We start from the raw sequence: 20000 nt of genomic DNA, 5'->3' as shown, positions 1-20000 counted from the left end.
AGAAATTCCACAGAATAATCCCCATGAGCAATGTTAAACACATAACGCAATTCTTCTCCATTCTGAATAGAAACATTGGGGGAGGTTTATCAAAACCTGTCTAGAGGAAAAGTTGCTGAGTTGCCCAGATTGCTTCTTTCATTTCTGAAACGGCCTCTAAAAAATGAAAGAAGTGATCCGATTGGTTGCTAGGAGCAAGTCAGCAACTTTTCTTCTGGAAAAGTTTTAATAAATCTCCCCATTAAACTCTTAAAAGATTTATCATTTTGACGACAGAAAATATCTGACTTTTCCCATGTTGGACTTTGAACATGGCAACTAACCACAGCTCAGGGTTTAATGGGCAGTTAAATGGGCACTGTCAGCTTTAAAAACTTTTTATATATTGTACATCTCCTATCAGACAGGAGAGACAACAGAGGAGTCCTATCAGACAGGAGAGAGAGCACAGAGGAGTCCTATCAGACAGGAGAGCACAGAGGAGTCCTATCAGACAGGAGAGAGCACAGAGGAGTGCAATCAGACAGGAGAGCACAGAGGAGTGCAATCAGACAGGAGAGCACAGAGGAGTGCAATCAGACAGGAGAGAGACCACAGAGGAGTCCTATCAGACAGGAGAGAGACCACAGAGGAGTCCTATCAGACAGGAGAGAGACCACAGAGGAGTCCTATCAGACAGGAGAGAGACCACAGAGGAGTCCTATCAGACAGGAGAGCACAGAGGAGTGCTATCAGACAGGAGAGAGCACAGAGGAGTGCTATCAGACAGGAGAGAGCACAGAGGAGTGCAATCAGACAGGAGAGAGAGCACAGAGGAGTGCTATCAGACCGGAGAGAGAGCACAGAGGAGTGCAATCAGACAGGAGAGAGAGCACAGAGGAGTCCTATCAGACAGGAGAGCAGAGAGGAGTCCTATCAGACAGGAGAGCACAGAGGAGTGCTATCAGACAGGAGAGAGCACAGAGGAGTGCTATCAGACAGGAGAGAGCACAGAGGAGTGCTATCAGACAGGAGAGAGCACAGAGGAGTGCAATCAGACAGGAGAGAGACCACAGAGGAGTCCAATCAGACAGGAGAGCACAGAGGAGTGCTATCAGACAGGAGAGAGCACAGAGGAGTGCTATCAGACAGGAGAGAGCACAGAGGAGTGCTATCAGACAGGAGAGAGCACAGAGGAGTGCAATCAGACAGGAGAGAGAGCACAGAGGAGTGCAATCAGACAGGAGAGAGAGCACAGAGGAGTGCTATCAGACAGGAGAGAGAGCACAGAGGAGTGCAATCAGACAGGAGAGAGAGCACAGAGGAGTGCAATCAGACAGGAGAGAGAGCACAGAGGAGTGCAATCAGACAGGAGAGCAGAGAGGAGTGCTATCAGACAGGAGAGAGCACAGAGGAGTGCTATCAGACAGGAGAGAGAGCACAGAGGAGTCCTATCAGACAGGAGACAGAGCACAGAGGAGTCCTATCAGACAGGAGAGAGAGCACAGAGGAGTGCAATCAGACAGGACAGAGCACAGAGGAGTACTATCAGACAGGAGAGATCACAGAGGAGTGCTATCAGACAGGAGAGAGCACAGAGGAGTCCTATCAGACAGGAGAGCACAGAGGAGTCCTATCAGACAGGAGAGAGAGCACAGAGGAGTCCTATCAGACAGGAGAGAGAGCACAGAGGAGTCCTATCAGACAGGAGAGCACAGAGGAGTCCTATCAGACAGGAGAGCACAGAGGACTCCTATCAGACAGGAGAGCACAGAGGACTCCTATCAGACAGGAGAGCACAGAGGACTCCTATCAGACAGGAGAGCACAGAGGACTCCTATCAGACAGGAGAGCACAGAGGAGTCCTATCAGACAGGAGAGCACAGAGGAGTCCTATCAGATAGGAGAGATACAGAACAGTGCTATTAGACAGGAGAGATACAGAGGAGTGCTATCAGACAGGACAGAGCACAGAGGAGTGCTATCAGACAGGACAGAGCACAGAGGAATACTATCAGACAGGAGAGATCACAGAGGAGTGCTATCAGACAGGACAGAGCACAGAGGAGTGCTATCAGACAGGAGAGAGCACAGAGGAGTCCTATCAGACAGGAGAGAGCACAGAGGAGTACTATCAGACAGGAGAGAGCACAGAGGAATACTATCAGACAGGAAAGAGCACAGGAGTGCTATCAGACAGGAGAGAGCACAGAGGAGTGCTATCAGACAGGAGAAAGCACAGAGGAGTCCTATCAGACAGGAGAGAGAGCACAGAGGAGTGCTATCAGACAGGAGAGAGAGCACAGAGGAGTGCAATCAGACAGGAGAGAGAGCACAGAGGAGTGCAATCAGACAGGAGAGAGAGCACAGAGGAGTGCAATCAGACAGGAGAGAGAGCACAGAGGAGTGCAATCAGACAGGAGAGCAGAGAGGAGTGCTATCAGACAGGAGAGAGCACAGAGGAGTGCTATCAGACAGGAGAGAGAGCACAGAGGAGTGCTATCAGACAGGAGAGAGAGCACAGAGGAGTCCTATCAGACAGGAGACAGAGCACAGAGGAGTCCTATCAGACAGGAGAGAGAGCACAGAGGAGTGCAATCAGACAGGAGAGAGAGCACAGAGGAGTGCTATCAGACAGGACAGAGCACAGAGGAGTGCTATCAGACAGGACAGAGCACAGAGGAGTACTATCAGACAGGAGAGATCACAGAGGAGTGCTATCAGACAGGAGAGAGCACAGAGGAGTCCGATCAGACAGGAGAGCACAGAGGAGTCCTATCAGACAGGAGAGCACAGAGGAGTCCTATCAGACAGGAGAGCACAGAGGAGTCCTATCAGACAGGAGAGATACAGAGCAGTGTTATCAGACAGGAGAGAGAGCACAGAGGAGTCCTATCAGACAGGAGAGAGCACAGAGGAGTCCTATCAGACAGGAGAGAGCACAGAGGAGTCCTATCAGACAGGAGAGAGCACAGAGGAGTCCTATCAGACAGGAGAGAGCACAGAGGAGTGCTATCAGACAGGAGAGAGAGCACAGAGGAGTCCTATCAGACAGGAGAGAGAGCACAGAGGAGTCCTATCAGACAGGAGAGCACAGAGGAGTCCTATCAGACAGGAGAGCACAGAGGAGTGCTATCAGACAGGAGAGATACAGAGGAGTGCTATCAGACAGGACAGAGCACAGAGGAGTGCTATCAGACAGGAGAGAGCACAGAGGAGTCCTATCAGACAGGAGAGAGCACAGAGGAGTCCTATCAGACAGGAGAGCACAGAGGAGTGCTATCAGACAGGAGAGATACAGAGGAGTGCTATCAGACAGGACAGAGCACAGAGGAGTGCTATCAGACAGGAGAGAGCACAGAGGAGTCCTATCAGACAGGAGAGAGCACAGAGGAGTACTATCAGACAGGAGAGAGCACAGAGGAATACTATCAGACAGGAAAGAGCGCAGGAGTGCTATCAGACAGGAGAGAGCACAGAGGAGTGCTATCAGATAGGAGAAAGCACAGAGGAGTCCTATCAGACAGGAGAGAGAGCACAGAGGAGTGCTATCAGACAGGAGAGGTTTCTATTCAAAAGCAACTCTTAATGTATATTACTGATGATAGGAGGAGGGAAGGGGACATTGAAATATTATTGCCCTTTTGTGGGTTAAGAAGCAGCCATCAAGTTCATTTACAGCTATCTGATATACATTTTGCTGTCCCGGAGTACTCCTTTAACCCCTTCATGACCCAGCCCATTTTCACCTTCATGACCTGGGCATTTTTTGAAAATCTGACCACTGTCACTTTAAACATTAATAACTTTGGAATGCTTTTACTTATCATTCTGATTCCGAGATTGTTTTTTCGTGACATATTCTACTTTATGTTATCGGTAAAATTTCACTGATATTTGTATTCTTTCTTGATAAAAAATCTAAAAATTTCATGAAAATTTTGAAAATTTAGCATTTTTCTAACTTTGAAAGTCTCTGCTTGAAAGGAAAATGGATATTCCAAATAAATTACATATTGATTCACATATACAATATGTCTACTTTGTGTTTGCATTAAAAAATTGACAAGTTTTTACTTTTGGAAGACACCAGAGGGCTTCAAAGTTCCGCAGCAATTTTCCAATTTTTCTCAAGATTTTCAAAATCGTAATTTTTCAGGGCCCAGTTCAGGTTGGAAGTGGATTTTAAGGATCTTCATATTAGAAATACCCCATAAATGACCCCATTATAAAAACTGCACCCCCCAAAGTATTCAAAATGACATTCAGTAAGTGTTTTAACCCTTTAGGTGTTTCACAGGAATAGCAGCAAAGTGAAGGAGAAAATTCTAAATCTTCATTTTTTACACTCGCATTTTCTTGTAGACCCAATTTTTTTATTTTTACAAGGGGTAAAAGGAGAGAAATCACCCTAAAATTGGTAACCCAATTTCTCTTGAGTAAGGAAATACCTCATATGCGTATGTAAAGTGTTCGGCGGGCGCAGTAGAGGGCTCAGAAGGGAAGGAGCGACAATGGGATTTTGGAGAGTGAGTTTTTCTGAAAGGGTTTTTGGGGGGCATGTCCCATTTAGGAAGCCCCTATGGTGCCAGAACAGTGGACCCCCCCACATGTGACCCCATTTTGGAAACTATACCCCTCATGGAATTTAATAAGGGGTGCAGTGAGCATTTACACCCCACTGGCGTTTGACAGATATTTGAAACAGTGGACTGTGCAAATCAAAAATTTTATTTTTCATTTTCACAGACCACTGTTCCAAAAATCTGTCATACACCAGTGGGGTGTAAATGCTCACTGCACCCCTTATTACATTCCGTGAGGGGTATAGTTTCCGAAATGGGGTCACATGTGGATATTTATTGTTTTGCGTTTGTCAGAACTGCTGTAACAATCAGCCACCCCTGTGCAAATCACCTAAAATGTACATGGTGCACTCTCCCTTCTGGGCCTTGTTGTGCGCCCCCAGAGCACTTTGCGCCCACATATGGGGTATCTCCGTACTCACGAGAAATTGCGTTACAAATTTAGAGGGTCTTTTTTCCCTTTTACCTCTTGTGAAAATGAAAAGTATAGGGCAACACCAGCATGTCAGTGTAAAAAATTTATTTTTTTACACTAACATGCTGGTGTAGACCCCAACTTCACCTTTTCATAAGGGGTTAAAGAAGAAAAAGCCCCCCAAAATTTGTAAGGCAATTTCTCCCGAGTACAGCGATACCCCATATGTGGCCCTAAACTGTTGCCTTGAAATACGACAGGGCTCCAAAGTGAGAGAGCGCTATGCGCATTTGAGGCCTGAATTAGGGATTTGCATAGGGGTGGACATAGGGGTATTCTACGCCAGTGATTCCCAAACGGGGTGCCTCCAGCTGTTGCAAAACTCCCAGCATGCCTGGACAGTCAATGGCTGTCCGGCAATACTGGGAGTTATTATTTTGCAACAGCTGGAGGCTCCGTTTTGGAAACAGTAGCGTACCAGACGTTTTTCATTTTTTGGGGGGAGGGGGGCTGTGTAGGGGTATGTGTATATGTAGTGTTTTTTACTTTTTATTTTAGGTTAGTGTCAGTGTAGTGTAGTGTTTTTAGGGTACAGTCACATGGGCAGAGGTTCACAGCAAGTTTGCCGCTGGAAGTTTGAGCTGCAGCGCAAAATTTGCGCCATCTCAAACTTGCAGCACTCACTGTAAACCTCCGCCCATGTGAGTGTACCCTGTACATTCACATTGGGGGGAGGGGGCAAACATCCAGCTGTTGCAAACTCCGAGCATGCCCTTTGGCTGTCCGTGCATGCTGGGAGTTGTAGTTTTGCAACAGCTGGAGGAACACTGGTTTGGAAACACTAAGTTAAGTAATAAACTTTCAAGTGTTTTGCAACCAAACTTAGTGTTTCCAAACCAGTGTGCCTCCAGCTGTTGCAAAACTACAACTCCCAGCATGCATGGTCTGTCAGTGCATGCTGGGAGTTATAGTTTTGCAACAATTGCAACAGCTGGAGGCACTGAGGTAGGAAACGGACAATGTTTCCCAACTAGTGTGCCTCCAGTTGTTGCAAAACTACAACTCCCAGCATGCCCAGACTGCCAAGGCATGCTGGAAGTTGTAGTTCGGCAATATCTGAAGGATCAGATGTTGCCGAACTACAACTCCCAGCATGCTTGGGCAGTCTGGGCATGCTGGGAGTTGTAGTTTTGCAACATCTGGAGGTCCACAGTTTGGAGACCACTGTATAATGGTCTCCAATCTGTGCTCTTCCAGATGTTAGAGAACTACAACTCCCAGCATGCCTGGACAGACTGAGCATGCTGAGATTTGTAGTTTTGCAACATCTGGAAGAGCACAGATTGGAGACCATTATACAGTGGTCTCCAAACTGTGGACCTCCAGATGTTGCAAAACTACAACTCCCAGCATGCCCAGAAAGCCAAAGGCTGTCTGGGCATGCTGGGAGTTGCAGTTTTGAAACTCTCAGAGGCAGCAGTGAGATCGCTTTACGGCGATCTCACTGCTGCCAATGAAGATGCTGCACTGCTGCCGGAAACTCACCTCCGGGACGCAGCGCAGCCGGGACCGCACGGAGGACGCCGGGACCGCTCGGGACACCGCTCCGACGGGTAAGTGACGCCGGGGGACGGGTCAGGGACACTTAGTAGAGCGGTGTGTGTCCTGATCCCCGTGATCGGGACTCACACACTGCGCTGCTAAGTATTTTCATAGCGAAACGCTGCTATCAGCTAGTCAGATTTGACCAGCTGATAGCAGCGATCGCTGGGGGGGGGTGGGGGACGAAACCCCCCGTGGTCGCACGGTAAGATGGCTGGCTATCAGTGATAGCCACCATCTTTCCGGGCGCTGCGGGATGCCGCGAGTAGCGGCAGTAATGTCCATGACGTACCTGTATGTCATGGGTCGGGAACACCTTGCCACCCATGACGTACAGGTATGTCATAGGTCGGGAAGGGGTTAATGTTTTGCCAAAATGTACAACATATAAGAAGTTTTTGTATCTGATAGTGTTCATTTAAGCAGAAATAAAAACTGAGCCCTGATTGGTTGCTTGCTATGGGCAAAATCAAACAAGCAGTTGTCCTTTTCAGGGGTAGGGTCACACATAGCAGTGGATTTCTCATAGCTGAAATTATGCCTGTGGGATTTCTGCAGCAGAAAATCTGCAAGCAGTAGTTGTGGGAAACCCACTCCAGATCCACTGCGCGTGTCCCTACCCTCATAGGTTTTTCTGTTCTCACTATGTTATTTTTATTTTTTAGCACAAGACCGCAACATAACAAAATGTGAAAGGGTCTGAAAACTTTCCGAATGCATTGTAGGTAATCTTCTGGGAGCTACATATAGACTCACCCAGCTTTTCAGCTGTTGTGCGTGCCCTCTCAAGACATTGTTCTGCTAGCTTTAGCATCTTTTGTGAATCCAGGCTCAGACCATCATTTACTGTTAATGAAATAGAGAATTAATCATTACACTGATAACAATAGGACCTACTAAATAGAACCAGCACATAAGTAAACCCAAACATGCTTTCCACTTTTATAAATATAATCAAATATTTTTTTATGTTCAGATTTGCCCACAAAATGGAGCTGTTTTAACAATGTCTACCAAGACCAACTTATAAATGGAGAATCAGCTAGGCTTATGGCTTTTCCTCATGGTAAAATACAGTTACCTTTTTGCTCTGCTTCTTCAGCCAGAATTTGGGAAATTAAATTCACACTCTTCAAGTACTCCACATAGGCATCCTGTGAAAAACAAGGACTGTCAAGTTTTAACTTACAGGGTTATTCCAGGATTTGTTTTTCCTTCAGCCTTTGAGCCTATGATGCCAAGTTATAATACTGTGTCATATTTTTTTTAATCTATTAGGTCTGTGCACTGCTTCGCCCTGTTGTCATGCACAGGACCCACATGTGGAAGAACTTTAGTGCAAATTTTTTTTATTGTTGTCTCTGACCTTTCCTAGCATTCCAATCAACCATCAAGAGTCACATGGTCTCGGGGGGGGCTATGCTGCAGTGGGTGGGTAAATAGCATTTACTTCAGTAAATCCCTTTCACCCTACTATCCACCCACCTACTGTTGCATAGCCACACTTCCCTGGAGACCATGTGACTTATGACATATTTGGGGAGATTGAAAAAAAAAAAAAAAAAAAAGGTGAAGTTGCCCATAGCAACCAGTTTGTTTCTTTAACCTTTAAAAGTGAAATAAGCAATCTAATTGTTTGCTATAGGCAACTACACCACTCTGCACAGGTTTTGATAAATCTCCCCATTGTCTATGGCCACATGGAATGCTGGGAAAGGTCAGAGACAACAGTAAAATGAAAAGACTTGCACTACAGCACTTATGGGCATGGGTGCCATGCACGAAGAGCTTTGTCAGATAGCTGTAAATGAACTTGATGGCTGCTATACAACCCACAAAAGGGCAAGAATATTTCAATGTCTCCTTCCCTCCTCCTATCATCAGTGATATACATTAAGATGCACTGACTTTCCTTCTTCCCTGTTCCTGGTTCTACAGACTATTTTTGGATCCTCCGAGTCACATTGTTTTTATTTCATGCTATGCCTGTTTGTTTTTTATATACACTTGTAAAACTTTCATAAATAAAGTTTGAAAAAAAAAAAGATGCACTGACAAAGCTCAATGGTTTCTTGTGAAAAGAAACCTGTCCTGTGAAATTGAGCTGATCATAAGGTATCTTACTGCTGGCACAGCCAGTGATCAGCTGTAATATTTAGGGGAACCCTGCAGAATGCGTTTAATATTATTTTACCGATTTTTAATTTTTTTTTATAGAGGCTGAATAATTCATACTCTCCCCACCCCCCCTGAAATCCAGCAGCTCCCAGTCTCCGCATTGGCTCCCTGGCCACACCAGCCTCCTGGCATATACACGGCGCTGCTGCTGGACGCAGCACTTGGGTATGTCTGGAGCGGGGAGGGGGAAAGGGGAAGGGGGGGGGGGTTGTTAGCGCTGCGGCCATAGCAAATTTATTGTTTTCGGCGGGGGGGGGGGGGGGGGGGAGGGAGTTATGATTAGCACCGTGGCCATAACAAATGTATTGTTCTTGGCGGGGAGCTGCACAGGGTGCCTCCAGCTGTTTCACCACTACAACTCCAAGCATGCCCTGACAGCCAATAGATGTCAGGGCAAGCTGGGAGTTGTAGTGGTGAAACAGCTGGAGGCACCCTGTGTAGATGAACTAAGGGTGGAAGTCGGCTCCCCCAGCAGGCATCAGTGACGTCACGCCTGCTGGGGAAGTCTGCCTGGTAGTGAGCACACTACCAGGCAGACAAAAAGGTATTTTTTATATAGTAAAAAAAAAAATTAAAGCAGGGAGGGGGTTAGGGAGAGATGGGCAATAGGCAGGGACAGGGAAAAAAAATATAGGATGGTGGGAGCTACCCTTTAAGTATCACACAGTTCTTATAGATATTAATGGACAGCTCATGCAAGGCATGTGCATGTGGGGTCTTCCTCAGCGAGCTGTAGCTGCTCTCCACTCCAATGGGGGACACATTCTCTATTAACTGTTTCCCTTATTTACACCGCTTGTTGATCATTCATGGCATCTTCTGCATGGAGCACAGCCAAAGTGTGAAGCTAGAAATACAAGTCTGAACAATCTGCTGAGAATGTGGAGACGCCTTTTGTCTGATCTGTTATAGGCGGTCGGTCGCTGTCAACCTATTAAAAATGCTTCTGTTTCAACCTTTTCAATGCATTCAGTACTGTGTCTTCTAGTTCCTAGGTTTCTCGTCTATGGTACTTACACAGTGCGAATACTTTGCTTTCTATAGGCAGCAGTGTGTATTCTTTGCTGTAACTTGTTAATGCAGAAGGTACTTTGCATAGGAACATTAGGAAACACTGGTCTAGCCAGAATTGCAGGAAATTCTATAGTAAAAATAAATGCAGTAATCCTGATCTAGGAGAGCAACCCACTATTATAATGATGAGCTGACCAGAATAAGTCCAGCTACTGGAACCCCTGTAAACACAGGCGGAAAGTGGTCTGCAGTTCATTGTAGATTTCCAGCCATATAATACAATATTATCTGGTCTGTCTGAGGAGAAGGCACTTTTTTAATGGCACTCATGTTTGCCTAGAGGTGGGGAGAACGGGGTCTGTATCTTTATTTTCTAACAGGGCATAAGGACAAAGTCTGACAGAGATAAGGATTGGACTGGCCAGCAACAAAAGCCGCACAGCTGGATCAGCTCTGCAACTAGGGATATCTACTAAAAATCTATAGTAATTGATGAAGAAGCCACAACCATGATATGACAGTGATGGCAATGAGTGATGTTACTGCCTATTTTGGGGCAGATTTTTATGTGTTTTTTTTCCAGCCCATCTTTTACAAAAGCTTGTTTTTTTTTTTTCCACATCTCCCATTTAAGTAATGGGAAATGGTTTTTAAGGTAATATTGTGTTTTTTAATGCAGAAATGTGTTGCTTGTTACAAACAAGTGTTTTGTACCTGTGTGAACTAGCCAATATCATATATATATTTATTATTATTTTTTGCAATGAAACCAACTAGTTTTAGGGCGGTCTTGACCATGTAGCACCAGAACACCACTACTAAGGTATATAGGGGGTCCCTGCCTCCTGATGTATGTTTACATATACGATCTAAAGATTATAAGTGTGTATCATTTCTTAGCATAACTATCCTCTTCTGATGTGACAGCTCCAGCATATGTCAGCAACACAGCTTCCTAATCATATGTCTGCCATCATAAAATGCCCCTCCCCCAACTCACCCGGTGCCGGTTCCCGGTATCCAGCTGAATGGCTCTGTTTGCTATTTTCATCGCTCTCTGCAGCGGTTTCAAACTTCCGTCACCGACTGAGGAAGCCATATCTGGCAAAACATGAATAAATACGATTAAAACCAGTATCCGGAACTATTGTGTTTGTCACTGGTGTTCACGGGACTATAAACACCAACTGCACAACACGGTGTGAATAACTTGCGGACAAGTGATAACAATCGAAAATACAAGAAATTTTCCACAGCGCCATCTAGCGCTTGGCGTATAAGATGACAGCTAATAATAAATGGAATGTTAAATTATTTTTTGTATGAATTATCGTGATGGGCGTCTATGCTGCGTTATGTAAAATACGAAGTTAAGGAAATAAAACATTTCTTAGGGGGTTCGGGGACTAATTTGTGAACATTTTTTGAGTTCTCGTGTAAGCTTGTTACTATTATGCTACTGCGATACATATACTTGACCACTGGGGGGAGACATGCCGGGCTGTAGGCGGCTGCCTGTTGTAGATGCACTGAGGAAGCCCCGGGCTGGATGGCGGCTCCCAGGCTGCCGCTTGGGGGGTGAAGCCGCGGGATGAAGCCGGACAGACGCAGGCGGACCACGGGCTGTCTCCAGAGGGCTTCCCGGGCTACTGCAAAGGAAACGGCACAAGCGCCCAGTCAGCCGCCACCTACACTTATCCAGAAGCTTCCTGAGCCCAAAGCGGGTGAGAGGCGGGTGTTCAGAGGGAAACCGGGTGTGACACCATAAATTATAAATACTAGAATACGTGAAGAAAAAGATTGAGCAAAAATCTTAACTCTTTATTGAGGAACACAGCTGCTGCAGAAGCTCTTTTCAGGCACTGTCACTTACACGACATGTTGAAGCACAAGTCTCTGCAGCAGCTGAGGGAGGTTTGTTTGCTTTGCACTGTGACTTCTCTGAGCGCCCGTGTCCTGTGGTGACAAGTGGCACGTCAGCGCGGTAAGGGTTAATACTGTAGCCTGTAGATTGGCTGCTATACATCACAAGCACACCAGTGTTTCCTCCATAATACCCAACTGTTAGGAAACACTGCTGGGAGGCTGAAGGTGGTTTCTTATATGAGCATTTTCTTCTTATTTCTCTGCAGTAAACCTGTTTTTTATACAACAAATTGTGATTATTATTTGGGTACAATCGGATTCAGAAAAAAAATCTAGATTGTTTGTGTTCTTGTGGAAAAAAAACGATAGTAAAAAATGGATGAAAAAAATATGCATTTTGAATAAGTAACTGATGAATTTAAGGGGTTAAACGCCATTGGGCCACTGAATTAAAGGGGTACTCTGGTGGAAAACTTTATTTATGTATTATTTTTTTTTTTAAATCAACTGGTGCCAGAAAGTTAAACAGATTTGTAAATTACTTCTATTAAAAATTCTTAATCCTTCCAGTACGTATTAGCTGCAGAATACTACAGAGAAAATTCTTAACTTTTTGCAACACAGAGCTCTCTGCTGACATCATGACCACGGTGCTCTCTGCTGACATCTCTGTCCATTTTAGGAACAGTCCAGAGCAGCATATGTTTTCTATGGGGATTTTCTCCTACTCTGGACAGTTCCTAAAATGGACAGAGATGTCAGCAGAGAGCTCTGTGTTCCAAAAAGTAAAGAATTTCCTCTGTAGAATGGATTTTTTAATAGAAGTAATTTACAAATCTGTTTAACTTTCTGCCACCAGTTGATTTAAAAATAAATAAATAAATAAAAAAAGTTTTCCACCGGAGTAGCCCTTTAACCCCTTAAGGACCAACCCAAATAAACCTGTACGCCCCTGAAAGACCAGGCCTGTTTTTTCAAATCGGGGATGTCTGTCTTTATTAGAGAATAACTCTGGTAACGTTTTGACAATCACGATAATTAGTTTTTTGTCACACGTTGTCCTTCATGTACATAGTAAAAATAAGCCGATATCATTTGTAGTTTTTTTTTACAATGCAAAAAATCATGATTTAAAAAAAAAATTACGATCTTTTGCTATTTTAACACTAATAGGTTGAATATATTTATACTTACTGACCAAATAGTTTATGAAATTTATACTTTCACATGTCTACTTCGTTTTAACAGCATTTTTGGGGTTTTTAATTAACATTTTAAATTAGTTAGAAGCCTAACAATTTAACTTGAAATTTTGAAAATTTGAAAAGTACATCTTTTTTGTATGTGCTATGCAAGGTTTGCAGAAGTTTGAAGGTGGTAGAACATAGGAACCCCCCCCCCCCCCAAATGACCCCATTTTAAAAACTAGACCCCTCAAGGTATTCGCTAGGGGGTACAGTGAATATTTCAACACCATAGTTTTTGGCAGGAATTATTACAAAGTCAGTATAAAAAATTCGAAATTAGCATTTTTTTCACAAATGCATCATTTGTGGAGCATATTTTTTGTACATCACTTCTGATATTGCGAGAAATGCACCCCATATTTTATTATGCTGTTCGTCCCGTGTTCGGTAATGACCCCGCTTAGGCCATACTTGGTTGCATGGCCACATGGTGGGATCCAAAAGGAGAGGAGCCCCATTTGGCTTTCAGGATATCATTATACAAATTATAGGTCGCACTCCAACTTGCAAAGCATTCTAGTTGTCAGAACAAAACCGCAACCCCAGATTTGACCCCATTTTCAAAACTACACCCTAGGGCTGCAACGATTAATCGATGTAATCGATAACTGGATTCGTTGTCGACGAATCCCGTTATCGAATAATCGCCCGATTCGTTGTCTGCCGTCAGTGGCAGCAGTAAATGAATGAATGAAGCCGACATGTCCCGCATATAGGCTACATTCATTCGTTTATTCACCATCGCCCGCCATGTCCCCGCCGCTGCCCTGCTCCTAGTGCAATCAGCGCAGCGCCGGGACGTGCTGCTCATCTCCGTCGGGTACAGAGATGAGCAGCAGAAAATAGGCATGTCCCGGTGGGGCGCTAGGAGCAAGGCAGCGGTGGGTACATGTGGGGCGGCGGCAGCAGGGCCCCCCTTTAGACCACAGCCCCCACCCTTGTAGACAGCTCACCTGCAGCTGTACTCTGTCGGGGCTGCCGTTCCGCTGCACAGTTGTAGCGTCACTCCACTCCTCCCCTGCGCCCGGCGTAGCGTTACGGAGGAAGCAGAGTGACGTGTATGTCACATGCTCCTCCATAGGACTACATGATGCGGACGCTAGAACTGTGCAGCGGAACGGCAGCCCCGACAGAGTATAGCTGCAGGTGAGCTGTCTACAAGGGTGGGGGCTGCTGTCTATAAGGGTGGGGGCTGTGGTCTAAAGGGGGGCCCTGCTGTCTACAAGGGTGGGGGCTACGGTCTAAAGGGGGCCCTGGTGTCTACAAGGGTGGGGGCTGCTCTCTAAAGTGGGGCCCTGCTGTCTAAATGGGGGTCCTGCTGTCTAAAGGGGGGGGGGGGGGCCCGCTGTCAGACAGTTACCCATGCGTCAGTATCAAATTTACGCTGGTTTCTGTACAGGATCATTAATAATGACAGCAACCGGCGTAAACGTAAAAAAAAAGAAATCCAAAATTGCTGCTGTTTGGTCACATCACATGCTAGAAACTTTTAATATGGCCATTGTACATAGTAGAATCAGCTGAACCCCTTTTTTTTTGGCATTTAGAAATTTTTTCAGATTTGATAAAATAATCGACAACTAATCGATTATTAAAATAATTGTTAGTTGCAGCCCTACTTCACCCCCTAAAGTATTCACCTAGGGCAAAAGTGAGTACGTTGAGCCCTTATTGTGTGGCTAGAATTATTTCAAAGTCAGTGGAAAAAAATTGCAATTAGCTTTTTTTCCCCCCACAAATTCTTTATTTGTGGGACATCATTATGGTAAGTTGCTTTTGAAATGGAGGAAATGCACCCATATTTTATCTCTCTGTTCGTCCCGGGCTGGGCAGTACCCCTACTTAGGCCATATCTGGTTGCCTGACCACCTGGTAGGACCCAGAAGGAGAGGAGCCCCCTTTGGCTTCCAGGGCATCATTATATGAATATTCCCCATTCATACTGCGTTTCTGCAGTATAGGTGTCCGTTGTCATGTCAAAAAAGGGATCCAATGTATACTGCAGCAATCTCATATAGAAATAAATGGAGATGCTATAGTATACGTCAGCATCACTCTTTTTGACGTGATGCTGACGGATACTTCTAACACTGCGGAAACGCAGTATGAACGGGACGCAGTGTAGGATCACATAGAGCACACCGTGGATGCCCCCCGGCAGTCACAAGGGCAAGATCACTACTGTGGCTGGGTAGCTCTGTGTGTCCGCTTATGACTGCCGGCGGGAAATTTGTCGCTATTAGTGGACACACAAAGCTACCAAGCTGCAGCAGGGAGCTCATTTCTGTGACTGTCGGCGGGCATCCACAGCATGTAATATGCTGCAGATGTGCGCCGCGGGATCCTACACATTATACATTTTTATTTTTTATTTTTATTTAATGTTTTTATTTTTTTACACTGTATTTAAAAAAAAAAATTTTACACTTTTTTTTATACTTATTGTTTTTATACACTTTATTTGATATTTTTTTCACTTTTTGTAATGCTTTGGAATACTTAGTATTACAAAGCATTGCAGTTATATGCTGTCTGACAGTTTTACCCTGGCAGGCAGCATATCAGGAGGTGCATCTGGCTCGTTCTGTCAGCCAATAACCAGGGCAGACCTGGGGGGGGTCCTTGTAAAGACCCCCGGCTGCCCAGGTAAGCAGCAGCACCACGTGATCGTTGCTGGGTGCTACAGGAGAGAGACAGAGGGAGCCCTCTCCCTCTGTCAAAACTCCTTACAGCTCGCGGCCGCTTCGACCGCGGCTGTAAGGGTTAAACTGCCGGGACCGCACACACACAGCACCCCGCGATTGCGCTGCGGGGTGCTGCAGGGAAGACAGGGAGCTCCCTCCCTCTGTTATAACACTTACAGCCAGCGGTCACTTCCAACCATGGATGTAAGGATTAAACTGCCGGGATCGAAGTTTACTTCGGTCCCGGCATTGCGGCAGGGTCCCGGTTGTGTGTTACAGCCGAGTCCCTGCCGCGATCTCATGGGTGCACTGGGCAGCACCCACGAGAACCATGGATGAGTATACACGTCCTAATGGCGGAACGTGCATCCAGGCTGGACGTGTATACACGTCCATGGTCCTTAAGGGGTTAAGGGTGTAAATACACTGCAAAAAAATAAAGGGAACGCTCAAGCAACACAATGTAACTCCAAGTCAATCACACTGTCCACTCAGGAAGCAACACTGATTGACAATCAATTTCACATGCTGTTGTGCAAATGGAACAGACAACAGGTGGAAATTATAGGCAATTAGCAAGACACCCCCAATAAAGGAGTGGTTCTGCAGGTGGTGACCACAGACCACTTCTAAGTTCCTATGCTTCCTGGCTGATGTTTTGGTCTCTTTTGAATGCTAGCGGTGCTTTCACTCTAGTGGTAGCATGAGACTGAGTCTACAACCCACACAAGTGGCTCAGGTAGTGCAGCTCATCCAGGATGGCACATCAATGCAAGCTGTGGCAAGATGGTTTGCTGTGTCTGTCAGCATAGTGTCCAGAGCATGGAGGCACTACCAGGAGACAGGCCAGTACATCAGGAGACGTGGAGGAGGCCGTAGGAGGGCAACAACCCAGCAGCAGGACCGCTACCTCTGCCTTTGTGCAAGGAGGAGCACTGCCAGAGCCCTGCAAAATGACCTCCAGCAGGCCACAAATGTGCATGTGTCCACTAAAACGGACAGAAACAGACTCCATGAGGGTGATATGAGGGCCCGACGTCCACAGATGGGGGTTGTGCTTACAGCCCAACTCCGTGCAGGACGTTTGGCATTTGCCAGAGAACACCAAGATTGGCAAATCTGCCACTGGGGCACTGTGCTTTTCACAGATGAAAGCAGGTTCACACTGAGCACATGTGACAGACGTGACAGAGTCTGGAGATGCCGTGGAGAACATTCTGCTGCCTGCAACATTCTCCAGCATGACCGGTTTGGCGGTGGTTCAGCAATGGTGTGGGGTGGCATTTCTTTGGGGGGGCCGCACAGCCCTTCACGTGCTTGCCAGAGGTAGCCTCACTGCCATTAGGTACCGAGATGAGATCCTCAGACCCCTTGTGAGACCATATGCTGGTGCGGTTGGCCCTGGGTTCCTCCTAGACAATGCTAGACCTCATGTGGCTGTAGTGTGTCAGCAGTTCCTGCAAGAGGAAGGCATTGATGCTATGGATTGGCCCGCCCATTCCCCAGACCTGAATCCGATTGAGCACATCTGGGACATCATGTCTCGCTCCATCCACCAACGCCACGTTGCACCACAGACTGTCCAGGAGTTGGCGGATGCTTTAGTCCAGGTCTGGGAGGATATCCCTCAGGAGACCATCCGCCACCCCATCAGGAGCATGCTCAGGCATTGTAGGGAGGTCATATGGGCACGTGGAGGCCACACACCCTACTGAGACTCATTTTGACTTGTTTTAACCCCTTAAGGACACAGGGCGTATCCATACGTCCCCGTTTCCAAGTCCTTAAGGACACAGGGCGTATGAATACCCCCTGCGCATTTCCGGCCCCAGCCGCTAGCCGGAGGGGAGCCGGATGCCTGCTGAAATCGTTCAGCAGGCATCCCGGCATATCGCCCAGGGGGGTCATTCTGTCCCCCCATGTCGGCGATGGCCGCAGATCGCTGGACAATTCAGTCCAGCGATCTGAGGCGGATTCCGGGTCAATCGGGTCTCCAGTGACCCGGAATTATTGCCAGCAGGGGTGAGGTGGCACTGGTGCCACCTCATGATCGCCCTGATTCGTCGGCCGGCTTTCCGGCCGACCAATCAGGGCGCCTGCTGCGGATGTCGCTCCCACAACCCGCTCCGCCCCTCTTCCGGAGGACATGAGCGGGTGCGGGAAGAAGAGCGGGTGCAGGAAGGTGCTGGGGACCCCGATCCCCGGCATCCCTGTTGGGATCGGGGCCCCAGGAGCGACGGCAAGGGACTGACCTGTGCGGCGGCATGGAGCAGCAGCAGTAGGAGGTGAGTGACAGCCTCCTGCTGTTACTTAGCAACAGCTCCCAGCATGCAGAAAGGGCATGCTGGGAGCTGTAGTTATGCAACAGCAGGAGGCAGACCACCACAACTCCCAGCATTCCCTTATGGGCATGCTGGGACTTATAGTTTTGCAACAGCTGGAGGCACATTTTTTTCTATGGAAAAGTGTACCTTCAGCTGTTGTATAACTACAACTCCCAGCTTGCACAATCAGCTAAAGTGCATGCTGGGAGTTGTAGTGGTGCATCTGTTGGTTGCATAACGACAACTCCCAGCATGCCCGTTGGCTGTCGGTGACTGCTGAGAGTTGTAGTTTTGCAACAGCTGAAGGCACACTGAGTTAAGTAGCAAACCAGTGTGTCTCCAGCTGTTGCATAACTACAATCCCCAGCCAAAGTAGTTTGCCTCCAGCTGTTGCATAACTACAAGACCCAGCATGCCCTTCCGCTGTCCGTACATGCTGGGGGTTGTAGCTTTTGCAACAGCTGAAGGCACACTGGTTGCAAAACACTGAGTTTGTTACCAAACTCGGTGTTTCACAACCAGTGTGCCTCCAGCTATTGCAAAACTATAACTCCCAGCATGCACTGATAGACCGTACATGCTGGGAGTTGTAGTTTTGCAACAGCTGGATGTTTCTCCCCCCCCCCCCCCCCAATGTGAATGTACAGGGTACACTCACATGGGCCGAGGTTTACAGTAAGTATCCGGCTGCAAGTTTGAGCTGCGGCAAATTTTCTGCCGCAGCTCAAACTGCCAGCGAGAGACTACTGTGAACCCCCGCCCGTGCGACTGTACCCTAAAAACACTACACTACACTAACAAAAAATAAAATAAAAAGTAAAAAAACACTACATATACACAGCCCCCCTCCCCAATAAAAATGAAAAACGTCTGGTACGCCACTGTTTCCAAAACGGAGCCTCCAGCTGTTGCAAAACAACTACTCCCAGTATTACCAGACAGCCACTGACTGTCCAGGCATGCTGGGAGTTTTACAACAGCTGGAGGCACCCTGTTTGGGAATCACTGGCGTAGAATACCCCTATGTCCACCCCTGTGCAAGTCCCTAATTTAGGCCTCAAATGTGCATGGCGCTCTCACTTTGGAGCCCTGTCGTATTTCAAGGCAACAGTTTAGGGCCACATATGGGGTATCGCCGTACTCGGGAGAAATTGTGTTACCAATTTTGGGGGGTATTTTCTGCTATTACCCTTTTTAAAAATGTACAAATTTTGGGAAACCAAGCATTTTAGGTAAAAAAAAATATTTTTTTTTACATATGCAAAATTCGTGAAACACCTGTAGGGTATTAAGGTTCACATTACCCCTTGTTACGTTCCCCGAGGGGTCTAGTTTCCAAAATGGTATGCCATTTGTTTTTTTTTGCTGTCCTGGCACCATAGGGGCTTCCTAAAGGTGACATGCCCCCCCAAAAACCATTTGTCGCTCCTTCCCTTCTGAGCCCTCTACTGCGCCCGCCGAACAATTAACATAGACATATGAGGTATGTGCTTACTCGAGAGAAATTGGGTTTCAAATACAAGTAAAAATGTTCTCCTTTTACCCCTTGCAAAAATAAAAAAATTGGGTCTACAAGAACATGCGAGTGTAAAAAATGAAGATTGTGAATTTTCTCCTCCACTTTGCTGCTACTCCTGTGAAACACCTAAAGGGTTAATACACTTACTGAATGTCATTTTGAATACTTTGGGGGGTGTAGTTTTTATAATGGGGCCTTTTATGGGGTATTTCTAATATGAAGACCCTTCAAATCCACTTCAAAACTGTACTGGTCCCTGAAAAATAGAGAGTTTGAAAATTTTGTGAAAATTTTCAAAATTGCTGCTGAACTTTGAAGCCCTCTGGTGTCTTCCAAAAGTAAAAACTCACAAATTTTATGATGCAAACATAAAGTAGACATATTGTATATGTGAACCCAAAAAAATGTATCCATTTTCCTTACAAGCTTCAAAGTTAGAAAAATGCTAAATTTTATTTTTTTTCATCAAATTTTGGGATTTTTCACCAAGAAAGGATGCAAGTTACCATAAAATTTTACCACTATGTTAAATTAGAATATGTCACGAAAAAACAATCTCGGAATCAGAATGATAACTAAAAGCATT

At 46.2% G+C, this 20000-nt stretch overlaps 2 protein-coding genes across 5 annotated transcripts in view; one reads left to right on the top strand and one right to left on the bottom strand.

The window, feature by feature from the left end:
• Positions 1-11825, bottom strand: part of VPS9D1 (VPS9 domain containing 1) — a 53302-nt gene extending 41477 nt beyond the window's left edge. Inside the window, exons 1-4 of one of the 3 annotated variants that reach the window (XM_056525990.1) lie at positions 11648-11825; positions 10775-10875; positions 7664-7736; positions 7339-7428 (exon numbers count right to left, since the gene is read on the bottom strand). In XM_056525990.1, coding sequence (XP_056381965.1) covers positions 7339-7428; positions 7664-7736; positions 10775-10875; positions 11648-11654 — 271 coding nt within the window. In that variant the 5' untranslated portion in view covers positions 11655-11825. Of the gene's footprint in view, positions 1-7338; positions 7429-7663; positions 7737-10774; positions 10876-11248; positions 11378-11647 lie in introns of those variants that run through there. The other 2 variants (XM_056525991.1, XM_056525992.1) reach the window with 2 other exon arrangements.
• Positions 11366-20000, top strand: part of ZNF276 (zinc finger protein 276) — a 67609-nt gene continuing 58974 nt past the window's right edge. For both annotated transcript variants that reach the window (XM_056525994.1, XM_056525993.1), the window contains exon 1: positions 11366-11498. In XM_056525994.1, coding sequence (XP_056381969.1) covers positions 11366-11498 — 133 coding nt within the window. The remainder of the gene's footprint in view (positions 11499-20000) is intronic.

This window comes from Hyla sarda, chromosome 6 (assembly GCF_029499605.1).
Source record: "Hyla sarda isolate aHylSar1 chromosome 6, aHylSar1.hap1, whole genome shotgun sequence".
NCBI lineage: Eukaryota > Metazoa > Chordata > Amphibia > Anura > Hylidae > Hyla > Hyla sarda.
This window is presented reverse-complemented; position numbering and strand designations above follow the sequence as displayed.